Source organism: Bombus fervidus, chromosome 9, assembly GCF_041682495.2.
Source record: "Bombus fervidus isolate BK054 chromosome 9, iyBomFerv1, whole genome shotgun sequence".
Classification (NCBI taxonomy): domain Eukaryota; kingdom Metazoa; phylum Arthropoda; class Insecta; order Hymenoptera; family Apidae; genus Bombus; species Bombus fervidus.
The window spans coordinates 14478374-14493807 of record NC_091525.1 but is presented as its reverse complement, the minus strand read 5'-3'; the positions used below and the strand labels follow the sequence as shown (position 1 = coordinate 14493807).

Sequence of the window (15434 nt, the reverse complement as noted above, 5' to 3'; positions counted from 1 at the left end):
ATGATTGTTTAACGCATGGACGAACGAACGCGTGTTACGTAATTGTCATCGGTTTCAGAATAGATCGATAAATTACCATGTTCCACCTAATGCTGCGTACCGCGTATCTCATTTCCGTTTCAAAAATTCCAAAAGTTAGTTTTTTCGATTCCATGGCTTATCAACTGTTGCTGGATGACTGTTATATATATATATATGTTCCGATCCACGCGAAAAAATATGTGAATAGGAAAAAAAAAAAAAAAAGATACGTACCTGCGGTTAGTAGCTGTAGCGGCGTCCTAAATCTTTGTATCGCCGAACATTGAAATTTGTTAATTTCTAAACTTTTGGTCTCGTTGATTCGTGGAACTCGAGTACTCGAAGCTGCAAAGTTTAACCTTTCGAGGATCGAAACGAGGAATTTGCAGGAAAGGGGCCAACTATCGTGCATTTCATTCGCATATTTATTCTTTCGTACGGTTCGTTTCCTTACGTATCGTAGACGTATATATCACATAATAGGACGAATCTCGCCGATTTCGTACGTTTCTCTGTCCCCTCTCGAACAATCGCGATACGTTCGAGAGAACGAATCGAAACTGTCCATACAAAATATTCCAACGCGAGTTAACTTCGTTCTTTTGAAATGGCATTGCCGTAACGACACTTACACTTACATACTTTATGTTTTACAGCGCATACGCGCGTATCTCGATTACGCTTGCTACAGGATGTCCCAACAAAATTCTTTCAAATCCGTTCACTATCTTGTTTCACAGATTGAAAAACGATCCCGTTAACGATCGACGATGTTTGAAGCAAGCTGTACAACGCGCTGAATGTCGCGTGTTCAGCGAAGGCGATCGTTAAACGTCATCATCGCGTATAACCAACGAGAAACGGTGAAAAATCTACGGAAATAATACGGCGACAACGATGACGCGACGATTGGCCGAGAGCCTCGATAGCCAAAGGCAGCTTCGATAGCCAACAGACGCTGTTGACTTTGAAAGATAGCGAAACTTAGGTTTTTAATATCCGTTTATGGCACACTGGATTCTCCGTCGTTGCTTCCCTCGCGCTCCAACCTTCGCCGTAATTTCTATTTAACTATTCCAACGAAAAGAACGAACAGTTTGCCATCTCTAGGCAGCGAATCCTTCGTCGGTCCATTTGTTCTTTCTCTGTTAATTTTATCGTTTTCAGTCTCGATTTACGACTAGCTTGAGCGAATTTTTATCTCCTAAGAAACGTCTCTTCGTATTTCATTCGCTGACGGAACGAAGTAAGACACCGAAGAAGCTCGACCGTTTGTCGCGAATACTAGCTACTACTAGTATGTATATATATTACTCGCGAACACACTGGTTTCTGGCTAAACGATCGAACGTGCTCGATTCCGCGGCACTGACCGTTGCGCGGATGATTCGGATGGTCGACGAGGATCGTTCAGATTCGTTCGAATTTAGAACGACTGGATCCTTACTTTCGAGGTGGTCGGGTCGAAGGTGACGCGCTGAGCGCCACACCTGGCACGCTACAGTCATCTCGATTCGTTGTGCGAGTGCACGGTCGGTTCCGAGCTGGGATCTTGGTCCGAATCGTCGATGGATACACCTTGTTGAGGCACCTGCATCGAGTAGCTGGGGCTCCGGTCGTTTCTGCCAACAGACACACCACTCTATCGTAACGAACATTTTTTCGTCGTCAGAACATTTGCAAATTGTATCGGAAGAGACGAAAGGTGATCCTTTCTCTACGATGTTTTCTATCTACAACGAACGTTGCATTATGTGTCCGTGATCTTTTCACATGTACGCGTATGGTACAGGGATGCGTACGCGTACGTATGGTAGGTGGCTTTCGCGATCGAAAGGGATCGGTCGTGTTATTTATATTGTTCTTTGAACTAAGTTTAAGCTCACCTGGTGGCTAATTGGCTGCCATCGCTGCCACGCCTCAAAGTATTCGCCCGCCGCTTGCAGAAGCATTTGCAAATAATTCTCTTGAACGCGAACCGGAAGTCTTTGCTGAAAAGCGCGTAGATACACGGATTTATCGCGGAATTGCAGTAGCCCAGCCAAAATAGCACGCTAAACACCGTGGGGTGAATACAATTGGGACAGAAGGCGCGCACCAGATACATCGTGAAGAAGGGAAGCCAGCAGAGGATGAATCCGCCGACGATGATGCCCAGTGTCTTGGCTGCCTTCGTTTCCATCCGGAATCTTTTCACCTGCACCGTATGATTATAAAGTATGATTAACATCGATCAATCGCTTCCCTTATAGTCTTCAAATCTGTTCCTCAACTTGTTTTCTTTGTTCTAACGTTCGCGTAAAGCGCGAATGGAACAACGATGCAAGGATATACTTTCCTCGCAACTTAATTTCAGCGTATCTCGAAAATTCAATGGGATACCTGAGCTTTGATATTCCTCTTGCCCATCTTCATCGCCCTGGGCTTCTCCTCGGGACCTTGGCTGAGCTCTCGCAACGACATCTCATCCCCCGTCTGACTCTCGCAGCTACTCCGTCTGCTGGGTCTCCTGGCGCTTCCAACCCTGTTCATACCGCTCACCTGTCACCGACGTATCGAACCGACCTTTAACCACAACCTTCTCCGGCGTTTTCCTCCAGGGAAACTTGTCACCAGCGTTTCACGATTTTACCGTCATATTATATTCGCTTTCTATCGGCTTTTCGCAAGAATTATCGATTCAGGCAAGGATAGTCGCGGCAAAACGATGTTAATCGATCGTCATTTGCTAATTCCATCGGTAAGGAAAAATATATTTGATCTTGGTTGTGGACTTTTTCTAATTGCGATTTCTCATTTCTGATTTCGATCGAAAGTAATTAGAACAAATTTCTCTGTAAAGTAAGAATTCCTTTACGCGAATACTTTGGGTAAACTATATATACTCGATAGGTACGAGGACAATTATGAATTTTAAGGTAATGAATTTTTATCGGTAAGGGTTAAGGGTAGAAAGAGCCGGAGATTTCGTAGCGTATCCTGCCGCTGATGCATATTTATGGCGACGCTCTGTAAACGCTTTTGGCTTCTCTCTTTCGCGTGGCGTGATTTACATTTCAGAAAATTGAATAGCTGCCAAAAGAAGGCGAATAAACCAACCGAAGGTAGAGGATATCGATGTGGAATTTTTTTAAATTCGCAAATTTGAATATACGAGCATGTATCTCTGACTTGAACTACTTTAGAGAAATAGAATCCTTCGATCTGCACGTTCTTACGATAAATGTATTATCGACAACGTATGTTATTTATTATTTATAGACTGGGGGAAGAAGCAACAAGTATTATATTTAATCGAAGATTGCTGAAAACTCGTGCGAGTATTTAAAAGGAGTTAAGATCTATTCGCCAGGATACGATGGTTTCCATCTATATGATGAATCGCTAAATGTAAAAAAGTGAGACCGGGGCCACTTCGAAGAAGGTCGGTACAGTGGTATACGCGGAATTACCTTGAGATGCGTGCTCCTGGGGGAGGGACACAGTTGACTGTGCGTTTGACCGTTACTATAGTGCACGGAGGTCTGAGAACACCTCGAGGGCGTCCTCTCCAGGGTGTTACACTTTGTATTCAACGTCTCCGTGCTCGGATACGACACCGAGATCTTTATCTTTTCCCTTTTCACCGAGCTACGGCTATTCGATTCCGGACTCCTCGGGCTGCCGTTGTTACTCCCGTTGTGGACGCTACCTCGACCACGGTGAATCCTCAAGGTCAACCGTTGCTCGTCGAATCTGTAAGCATTCGTCCAGAGTTGCAGAAGCTGTGTTCTATTCTTTTTTCTTTTTTAACGAATCAGAGATCGCTGAAAAATAGAAAGAAAAAGAGGAAAGCGAGAAAGACGAAGAATCTGGTTAGCCGGAATAAAAGTCGCTGTCGAATGAACGAGTCGTTTGTGAATGACGGCAAAAAATGACGAAATAGTAGCAACGTATCACGATTCTCCATCTTTTCGATTCCTCGGGGAAGCTACGATACGTTAGATTTACCTAGAGCCAAGCATTTTCGAGCCCTTTGTCGTACGAAAGCCTTGATTAATGGCCTTCGTGGTGGATACGGCTGCGTTGTAGATTCTCCAGTAGAAAAACAGCATGACCAGCATCGGTATATAGAAAGAGCCGAGCGCGCTGCAAGTAACAACTGTTTAATTTCATCGTACATAGAGTAGGAGGCTAAAGAAGGGAGAAGGATAACTTCGTTTTACGACAAGGAAGCATCCTTCGTCTCTCTCTCTCTCTCTCTCGGGCGTTCTTACAATTAGACGAGGATCGCGTTTAATGGAGCCACCTGTTTGTTTGTCAAGTCCCTTCTTGTTTTCTCTTATCGAGTCGTGGTGTTTGCCCGAGTTTCTAAGAAGATTGAAGACGAAGCGCAGCAAATTGATCGGAGAACGGTGAATTTTGTCGAGGTCTGATCGATCAGGTTGAAAATTATAAACTTAAGGATATCGAGTGAAGGGATTGTGAGATTACGTAAGGTAACGGTTAATCGCATTATAGGTGACGGCATCGATTAATGCGGCAATGGCGAATAGTATCGAGAGTTTTGTCAAGAAAGGATTTGTAAGTTTCGCTTAATCTGATGTTAGAACGTGAAAAATAGCGGAAAAAACTGCGGTCGGAAATTAATTAAATTAACGGAAAGAAGGACGTCTATCGCATAGAAATTGCTGGTTATTAAACGATTTTGGAATAAAAGGATCACCTATATCGTTAAAACTATCGTTAAATACAGTTGCAGGTTGTTCTGTGCGATCCGATTTATAGTATATGTGGGAAGATGAGGAACGAATGGAAGAGACGGGTATCGAAAAGGACGCGATGCGCGATAGCGAGTTTCATTGAATTTGCAGTTTCGCTTTGACGTATCTTTTTCTATATGGCGGGGCGCGACGACAAGGTACGGAACGCTGGCACGCAGATAGCCTTGTAAACTTCGCGTCTATGGATAAAGCTACTGTTTGTCTACGGTATTGCTCTTTGTATCAGATAAGGGATCAAGTTGTGTCCCTTTGTTGGCACAGGCACAATAGATGCCGATGAATAGAGAGCGTTTTATCTTTTATCTTTCGATCGCACCTGCGACGCTGGAAAAACGAAACGAACTATGCTATGAAATTCCATGTCGCGCTCACGGATCCAAGCACTGTACACTCCCCTGATCCGAACGATCATCTAGAGAATTCAATTATGCTTGATAAGAAATATTTCACAGGGAAAAGAAAGTTTGATGACGTTACAATGATATTTTCGTCGTGATAAAGTACGACGGGCCACGTCTCGACTCAGGCTCTTGTCTCGAGCGTTTGGAAGTTGCAAAATATTCGCCAATCGTTTCGATTTATTACCGTCCCCGTTCGTTCGTTATATTCCAAATGACGAGAAATCCTTCGATATAATAAATAGCGACTATCGAATTTCCATGAAAAGTATCTTCATTTTTGTCGGCACGTTCGATTCGACAAATGTTCCTATTATCTCGTACGATATAACGTATATGTATATCCAGTGGAATAGAAAGAAACATCGATAACTGCCTTTCCAAAAATACAACACGAAGCAATTCAGTTTTATACCGCGATATCTTTCCACGCGCTTATAAATACGGTCGTCGAACCATCCAATTTCTACAAAATTGAATCGATACGTTTGTACAACGATTGGAAAAAGTGTCTCGTTTTAATTAGAAAGAATATTTGAATACGCATAGCGATACATGGGTATTAGATTCGCAAGGAACCGCACGTTGCCACTTTCCATTATTTTCCACGATTTCCAGACTCTACCGCATACCGTTTATCATAAACATATGTAAATCAATCTGATTTGAAAGTTGATAACTCTCGGCAAATTGGACGCGATAGAATAACAAGCGAGCTATCGATGAAAATGTATTTCGAGAGAAAATACGTAGATTGCCAGTTAGTGTTCCTTATCTTTCTCTGCCTAACGATAATTGTTACGGCATCGATCCGCGTCAATTTTAATACGTTATCCGTTCCCGGCCTGCGTTTCTCGAAAGGAGACGATTTTACGCTTGAGCTGGAAAAGATTGAAATATCGCGAGCCAAGTGAAAATGATAACCAGTTGCCAGCCAGAAACGTAGGTTCGTCTGGCACACGATGGAACGCTAACCGTCTACTCGGAGGTTGATTTAGATGCAACGTCGAGCATAAACCGGCGTGGATTGATGCACACGCCGATCGCGATAACACGGTAAGAATAGACGCGACGTTTGCCAGAAAATTCAGACTTTCTGCTCGACGACTCGATAATTTCTGTTCCCGTGATGCAGCGAAACTATCCAAGTCGATTACGTGCGTCATTTCGCTTTGCTATGTATATCGTATCGTATCGTATCGTATCGTATCGTATCGTATCGTATCGTATCGTATCGTATCGTATCGTACTTTCGATCGAAAAAGGAAAGTATAGCAAACATGTATATAGAAAATATACATACGTATAGCGACAGGTAGCTGAATTCGCAGTATCAAAGGTATACAAGTTTCAAAACTTTGAAACGTCAACCCGTCGAAATATTATAGTTTAGAACCGTCAAACCGTCGAAATATCTTAACTTTCGTATATCAAAGTGTCGGAATTTTGAAATTTTCAAATTTCTACTCCATTTATATTCTAAAAGTAAATTCGACTCTCAACTCTCTTGATTCGTAATTTCGAATTGCTCGTGGCAAATGATTGCCGATTACCGCTGTAGCGTAGATCCTACAGCTTTTCTTAAATGTTCGATCCGAGGATTTCAAGAATCAACTTTATCTCGGCGATATCTTTTCCTCCTACTATCGTTTTCTTTCCTTACCTGTAAACGACGTAACCTGCGTCGTTTGTCAGTTCACAGATCCAGGGACACGGTTTCACCGGGATGAGTATAGTGGTGGTGTTGAACGGTCCGTTCTGAGCGAACGTCGCGTTGTACGTGGGATGAGACTGCGAAACGAGCGCAAAATTGTACAAGGACATCGTGTAACGAGCGAACAAACTGTCGACGTCGATGGTAGTTACCCGTTTGTCTTTCCAGCCGACCAGGGGTGGGAAACAGATAACGAAGCTCAAGATCCACACGGTTGCCACTAGCAGCCTTGCCCTTCTCGGTGACATGATCTAGATTTTAAAGGATTATGATAACAGGCTTACCGAAACACCGTGAATAATAAAGCTAATAATAAAGCAAAGGGAGTGTAAACATCGGTAAAACAAGAATTTAACAACCGAATCCAGTGTCGTTAGGCGTTAAATTTCTCAGATTTCTTTTCATTCTTCGAAAGAATTTGTCATCGTCGAGTATTTTTTTACTTCGCGTTATTGGAGAAGGATAGGCGGAAACGTTTCGACATGTTGGGAAATTTCTAAATATCCGACATCTTTATGTCGATCGTTATTCGATGCATTTAGAAAACCTTTGGAAATCTTGCAAAATCTTTCGAAATATTTCAAAATTCCTAGAAAATATACAGAGAAATATGGAAGCCGGCGAGTGAAACCGGCTGGAACGGTCGAGAAAATCCCTTCGAGGATTCTCTCAAATTTCAACCTGCGCCATGCTCGAACAAACCACTAACGATTCTTTACATTTTCCGTACCAATTGCAATGCGATAATATTTTCTTTGTATCTATACATCTTATTATTTGTATTATTATTATTATTACTATTTGTATAACATATCACGATAATATAATAAAGTGAAAACTGGATATTTATTCGGACCATTTCGACATCGAAGAAGGTTTTAGCTACACGCGTTTCTGCAAGAGACTTCTCCGTAGACGTACGAAACAAAATCGCAGAATTTCATGAAACACGAATGTGGTAACAACGTTATTACGAAGCGGTCGCGAAAGTCAAACGTTGCAAGTTGAACAAACGATCGATCAATTAAGCCGTTGGAAGGGAAACGTCGAACACAGGGACTATTTGAGGTGGAAACAGAGGCGTATAGAATAGAATGGGAGGCGGCAAACAGAAGCGTAGAATAGAAGAGAGGAAACAGAGGCGGAGAATAGTAGACAAATGGCTTTATCGAGCTGTACACCTTGTACCGCGAAATCGAATAATCGGTAAATGGTACTTGCCTGAGGATAACTCACTGGCCTGGTCACTGCTAAGTATCTATCCAGGCTGATGGCGCACAAATTCAATATCGATGCCGTGCACATCCATACGTCCACCGCCAGCCAGATCGAGCACCATAGATCACCGAATATCCACACCTTTCAACATAACGTGCAAAAGTCACAAATTCGAAAAACCGTTATTCAACGATATTCTCCCATCCTATTATATTATATTCGTTCAAACGTTTTTTCAAACGTTCAAATATACTTGAATCCGTAATCCGTAATTATGCGACAAGTTTTTCAAAGTAGATGTCACGTACACGATATACATCGAGGTAATTGCTACTATTTTACCACAAACGGGAGTGATTCGGTCTAAAAATTGAAAAATTCAGACTTTCTTTTTACGTTTGCTTCTTCATTCTTTTATTCGTCTGGCCTCGTATAAATTTTTCCTCTCGTTTCGTTCGTTTTTAGGCGACCAAGTTGCACGGTCGCGCTTTCACCGATACATTCTCCGCGAGCTACGATACCTTCGTCTATCCCCGATTCTTCGTTTCAATCTTCTCGTCTTTTCTGAAACGCCGAAACCAATACTCCGTATATCCTATCGCCGGATAAAACCTGACCCGAGAAACGTCGCTCGACTACGCGTACGCTAGAACGTGGTTTTCAGCTTTTTTTCTTTTTACTAATTTTTACTAATACCAGTAGCTAATATCGTATTAAAACACCGAAACAACTAAAACTTCCGAGGATCCGTCTTTTCGTACGAAGATATCGTACGAATTGAAAGAAAACCGTTTTTCTTTTCTCTAGAGATCTTCTCAGCTACGATACTACGACAAAGATAATTGAAGGTAGGAAAATAGTATTTTTATATTCGCGCGTGAATTCCATCGACCGAGTTACCGAAAATCCGTTATCTTCGAGGTAAGAGGAGAACGTAGACCGACACCTGGATCTGGACGCGGCAACGGGACGCTGCACTCGGTAGGTGTAACGCGGATTGGCGGCTGACCGTACTGTACCGTACAGTGCACGTGCATTCGCTGGTAGCCGGTGCAACCACCTGTTCCCAATTACTCCTGTCCCTGCCTCTGTTCCATTCCATTAATATACCCTCGTTGCGTCAACCTCTATTCCGCAATAACGCTTGTTATTAATGCCGATCAGCGGAATATTCGAAGATAACCGTACCAATTAACCGTTTTCTCGTTCATCGGCCAGAATCGTTAGCGAAATCATTAATGAAAGTTTCGCATATCGATTACTCGTGCGGTTTATACACATTGCCAGGTTACTCGGAACGAATTAATTATCGATCGCCTGCGGATGTTTGCACGCTGCTCAGAAATTTGCCAAGCTTTGTACAGAAGGAAGCACGGTTATCATCTATCAGAAAATTCACTTTTACTTAACGATGATTTAAACTCATATTCCTTTAACTGGCGTTAAATTCATCTTTGTTCTCTCTTTATCTTCTAGCAAATATCGTATTCATGGAGAATTATGTTTGAAACGGAAATCGCGACTGGTTATTCAAACTGGCTATTCAAATTCCTCTCAACACGCTCGATTTCAATTTCGTTGGAACATTTGCAGTTGTAATTGCGAAAGTAACTTTCGGCCAATAAAAATCCGCTTCGTCCGCTTGCTTTTCATCGACGCGATATGTTCTTCGATAAATAACCAGAGTGCAATTATCTTGGAAAAGGTCGCGTTGCAATTTACGCTCTATCAACGATCAACAATTTAATTTATAATAAATTCTGGATAAAATTAAACGCCTCGTGTTCTTAAATAATATAGCTCCATAAGGGCTATGAAATTTCCATTTTTTTTTTTTTTTTTTTTTTCTTTATTTACGATCTATCAAATACTTATCGAACACTTGTCTCGATATCCACATTGATTCTTGCCTTTCTGATTTTTCATCACGAGGATTATTCCTGTTTTCACAACAGGATTATGATCGATTATTAGACATTGATACGATACGGTGCGCTGTATGCCTAGAGAGCATAATTTGCGAAACGATTGATCGTTCGCCTCCTTGGGGTTTAACTCTTTCGCCTCGATTATCTTCCAATTCTTTTTGCTCAGTCAGTGAATTCTTCCAGTTCTTTGGATAATCATTTTTTTTATTCGTCCGTTAACCTCTAGGTATTTTCTTCCAACTTTTTTACCCATTTTTTAATCAATGTTAAATTACTTTAGTCTTTTATTCCTTACTTACTTTTTTTTAATATTTCACCTGCTCTAATTTTTTACCTACTTTTCTCTTTCAAATTCCGATTGGCAACTTGAATATCAAATTTCTCATCGTTCGAACAAAGAACGGTAAACTTGAAGTAGAAATCTGTCATTCCTAGAAATTAGATAATAAGGACGAACGATATGGAGGCCGACATTTTCCTACTAAACAATCCTTTAAAAGCACATATAACGATAAGGAAAAAAAAAAAAAAAAGAATCAGTTGCCTACCTATGTATAGAAATATCTTCGATCCAATAAAGTATATATATATTTCGAAAGCTGTCTGGCTGTAAAAATTAAATAAAAATAAAGATCTAAAATGGACATATATAATGAAATAAGGAGAACCGTTTCTATCTGTAAAATTCCTGGATCTAGCTATTCGATAAACCAACGATAAATCCCATCTATCGCGAATTCTATCTAGCTGTAAATCCAAATCCCAGTTTCTTCGTGCGGAATACCAGGCGCAACGATCCACCGCTCTCATCCTCCTGGCTAGAAACGTTCATCTTTCGAAGGGGGGCCAGAGAGGAACGAAGGACGAAAGCCGGCAAACTGTTGCGCTTAACTCATCCCCGTCCGCGGTTATTTCGGCTGCGCGCTTTTTGCCACGAGTTCTTCAGGGCTTGCGATTATAGCGCGTCGAACCTCATCTTCGATAGTCGAGATAATTGTATCGAGGTGTTCTTCGCTAGGCAAGCCCGCGTCCTACATTTACGCGTCCAACGGATATTTCAACCGATGATCTTTCTTTCTTATTTTTAATCTTTATTACGAACAGCTGGTTTCGTTGTCGATTCTTATATTACTCGTGTCTCGTATTATTTCTTCTACTTTATTTGTTTATTTATCGTTTTATTTTTCCGCTATTACGTCTGGATCGAGTACGGCGTTAATTTGATAATTTTTAGTATGCAGAAATATAGGGGAAGTTTAGTAACGTCCTAGGGGATATCGACACGTACATAAGTAAATTTCCCTTTTCTTTAGTTTGCTCGTTTCTTTTCCCCTTCGTTAGATTTTCCTCGATTCGAACAAGCTATCGAAAGATTACGATTCTTTCACGAATAACTTAACCGTAACGGTTAACGAACCTTATCTCTATACGCGCAACAAAAGCTGTCTCGAGCTTTTCAACGAAACAAAAACTTTACCAAACAGGTTCACCGTACCTTGACTTTCGACCCGCGAACAATTCTAAAGCAAAAAAAATCACCGTGCACTCTCTGTGGAAATCACGGAAGCAATACCGGAAGTGGGACGAACGTTTAACAGGCTGGGATTCGGATTTCGAATTTCGCCGCAGATTCGCTTTCGAGAACTCGTCGTTGGTCGCTTCGCCGTTATAGTTGCCTTATGGTAAAGTAGAAAAGAAAAAAACGAAGAAAAGGAAAGAAAGGAAGAGAAGAAGGACGAAAGAGAAAGAAAGGAGACGATGGTCGACAGGGGTAAAGCATCGAACGGACGAAGGATCGGCACGCAACGAGATTCGTTGCCGAAGAACGAAGAATCGTCGATCGGGATGCAGCGTTTCTATCGTTGGATGCGTTTCGTTCCTATTTCATGCCGTGGCGTTCTAATTTCGAGATATAAAGCGCGATATATTACCGTTGTACGCGTAGAAAACGGACTTTCGAACGATTTTCCGTGGCAGAAGCTTTTTCGAGGTCGCTTTTTAGAGGTCGAATCGAGGAGATGGTTGCAAATGATCATCTTTTCGCTTTGCGAAGATTTTCTTTCTCTTTTGCCGATTAGTTTTTTGTATTTGCCAGATCGCGTCGAACGTATAAATTACTAAAGTTCGTGGAAGGGATAGAATTTGAAAGGAGAAACAAAGAATAATCTCACCTTAAAAACTTCCCATGTAGCGCTGAACGGAAGCACAGCCAAACCGACCATGAGATCCGCCACCGCGAGACTGACGATGAACATATTCGTGACGTTTCGCAGTTTGCTGGTATGATAAACAGCTAGTATCACCAGCACGTTACCCAGGACCACCATCACGTTGACGATCGCGAGCACGATCAGAGTAACCAGAATCCACGGGCCGGACCACTCGACGCGCTCGTACAGGGCAGCACATGCGGTCGCGTTCAGCTCTCGCATTTTAGTTGGCAAGCTGTCGCGCCGCGTCTCCAACTACCGAGCACCACTTTCGGCTGAACAAACCCCCGAATCCAGACCCTCGATCGACTCTAGTGGAAAAACGTCGCGCGATCGCTTGCACCTCCATAACGACGCGACCCGACTAACGATCGATCGATCGATCAACGGCTGATCGTCGGTCGTTTTCAGCCGATATCGGTCTTCGCCTTCCCTTTCGCCTCTTTTAACTTTTGCTTTTTTCCGTTCGATTTCACCAACGTTTACGAGGCTTTTGCGTGTCGCGGACCGTTATTGCAGGCTGAAACGACAGAACGGTAAATTCAGTTACGTCTTTTTTCAATTCTCTCAATCGTTTAAACGTTACGGAGAATTTGTAGTAACGTTTCTCCTTTTTTCGGTTTCACCAACGCTTAGTCTTAATCGCGCATTCGTTCTTGGATCTTACGAATTTGAAGACGGATTATTTGAACTTTTTCGAAAAATATACCACGCTCCGTTTCTTCGTTTATAGTATTTCGGTGAATTAATCGGTGAATTCTTTATTTCTGTCAGAGACGTTCGAACAACCTAAACGTTTTGAGGGATTTCTTATTTTCTGAACCGGATATAATGGATCTTAATCAGCTGATCGAAGATGGACAAGAATTCGTCTTTCCTTTTTATACGTCCTTCCTTTCCAGTTGTACGGATTCCTTCGCTTATCCGATATGTAATTATTTCACTTGGCATTCACTCGATAATCAACGCTCGATCGATCCAAGTATAATTGTCAAAAGTAGAAATTATCTCTCTTCTTCGGCAGTTGATTAATAATATCGTTTGATGCTTTGCCTCGTCGTTTCTCTCCACCAATATCCATATATCTATATTCTCACTTGCCTACTTCGATTACGAAACTATCGTCAAAGTTGCTTTTCACCGACCTCTTTTCTTTTCCGATCTCTTGCCCCGGCAACGTCATTCCAAGAAAGAACAGCGAAAAATCTATCAGCGTCAATTCGACAAACGCCGTCTTTCGACTCCTCTTACTTTCTCCCTCGCTCGTTCTTCCTCTTCTTCAGCGGCTGATTTCCCGTATTGTTTCGTCTCTTTCCATTCGTCGGACAGCTAATTTCGCCTGCATTCCCTTTATTCTATTCGCAGTTTGCTAAACGGATCATCCAGTCGTCGCCTGCAGGGTTAGCTCCAATCGGTCGATCTAATTACTTCTTGTACTCGGGCAATTCCGTTAATAGAACCCCTTCACCGCCTCTGAACAAGCCTCGCTCCTCTCCGTGCCGTATAAACGTTCTTATTTAAACACAGAAACCGATTCAACTGCCTTTAAATCACCGCAGCATTCCATGCACCGAAACGCTTCCACGGTTTGCGTTATCCTCTTACCTTTGATCGAGAAAGGAATTCACCACCGAAAAATCAAGTTCAACTATCTATCGATCTAATGTGCGAAATGTACGATTTTTTAAGACCTTTTAAGATTCGACATTTACTATTTAATATTCCTTCCTAAATATCTTTATTCGGTACCTATCTTTCTTGTATTTTATTTTATTTCAAAGAGTTGCAACGGATATTTTCAACGGATTAATGCACAACCACCGATATTTCTTATTCTTTTATCACACACTTTTATTCCGCTGTCACTAACCACAGGGTTTTAGAACAGAGTTTCTTACAATATTTTTTACAGCTTGAAATTATCTATACGATATCTATCTGTTTGTTTTATTTTATTATTTATTTAGAATCACCCTGTAGAACTTTATTCGTTTTATCGCTAAACGCACGACAACCATTTGTATCGGAGTTTAACACGAGTACCGGAAACTGCCGAAGAACTGAAAGTCGAAACGTCGAGTTTCACCGATTTCCAGCACGAACGAATTATCATCCGCCACTTAACCCTGTAGCCTAACGTGTTAAAAGTGTCTGGCGATTATACGAAATAAATTTTTTAGAGAAATTTTCGAGACAAAAAAGGGGTAGAAAGTTTGATCGATTCAAATTCTATTCGTGACCACCCTCGAGTAGACATTTTTCTTCTACGGCGAGTTCGATTATCTCAGCGGCTGTTCCGATCCTGAGTGTTTGTCACACACCTTCGGTTGCTAATTCCAGCCCGAGCCTCTCTTCCACGTCGAATTTTTCCACGTCTTCAACGATTTTAACAAGACTTTACTTCGATTTCGTTAAACGTATCCGCCGTCGCGTCGTTTCAACTTTCTCTTTCTTCCTTTTCTATCCTTTAGCCGGCAGAGAGACGATCGCCCGATCGTCGAGGATCTTCGTCTCGCGTTCACTCAGGAAATTTCGGTTCACCGTCACCGACCTGTCCCGAATCTATTGCATCGAGAAAATCGTATCGGCACGCTGACGCTGCTCGTTCCACCCTCGTGTTTCGCCCATTTCCACTCCCACCTTTCGCTACCAGCTTCTTCACCCTTTATTCCACCCGATTTCCTTCTACTTCTTCTTCTCTTTTGGGTTTTTCGGCCTACTAAAGTCGATTATTAACACGATAAAGAGCAATTGTGCGATACTTGTACGATTTTTCGTAATGCTCTTGTTGGTTTCGCAACCTTTCGGCATCGATTCGACGATCCCTTTATACCGTTGTCCATCTATTAAAGTTTATTTACGATAAAGAAGATCCGAGTGATTTTAGTAGAATAATAGAATTCTGATAACGAGACAGCTTTTATCATTATGTCATACGTACGTGTGTTTATCATTTTTTTCGCATAATTTTTAATTGACGCAATCGCGTAAAATTCCTAAACTACTGGGATCAAGCGTTTTTGACGTCTGTAATTTTTGAATATTTTTCCGAATCTTTATTCAAATTCATCTTCACCAGCAATTTTCCCGATTTCTCCGTAACTTTCACGTTCATTATTAATAGGAATAATTGGTTGCGTTTCAAGTGCCTCGACTAATCCTCTAAGCCCTTTCAAGTTGCA

General features: G+C 41.8%; 1 protein-coding gene across 2 annotated transcripts; it reads right to left on the bottom strand.

The window, feature by feature from the left end:
• Nucleotides 1-432: 432 nt before the first annotated feature.
• On the bottom strand, nt 433-15170 carry Oamb (Octopamine receptor in mushroom bodies). Of its 2 annotated transcripts, none has more exons than XM_072010633.1 (9): nt 12214-15170; nt 8118-8255; nt 7049-7147; nt 6846-6973; nt 4012-4149; nt 3474-3756; nt 2404-2562; nt 1908-2218; nt 433-1643 (listed from the first exon to the last, which is right to left on the bottom strand). In XM_072010633.1, exons 1-9 carry the CDS (start codon nt 12472-12474, stop codon nt 1526-1528), a joined length of 1635 nt encoding a protein of 544 aa, XP_071866734.1. In that variant the 5' UTR covers nt 12475-15170; the 3' UTR covers nt 433-1525. The 2 variants fall into 2 exon arrangements, with proteins under 2 accessions (XP_071866734.1, XP_071866735.1); XM_072010634.1 differs by lacking the exon at nt 12214-15170 and adding an exon at nt 10591-10608.
• Nucleotides 15171-15434: the final 264 nt, after the last annotated feature.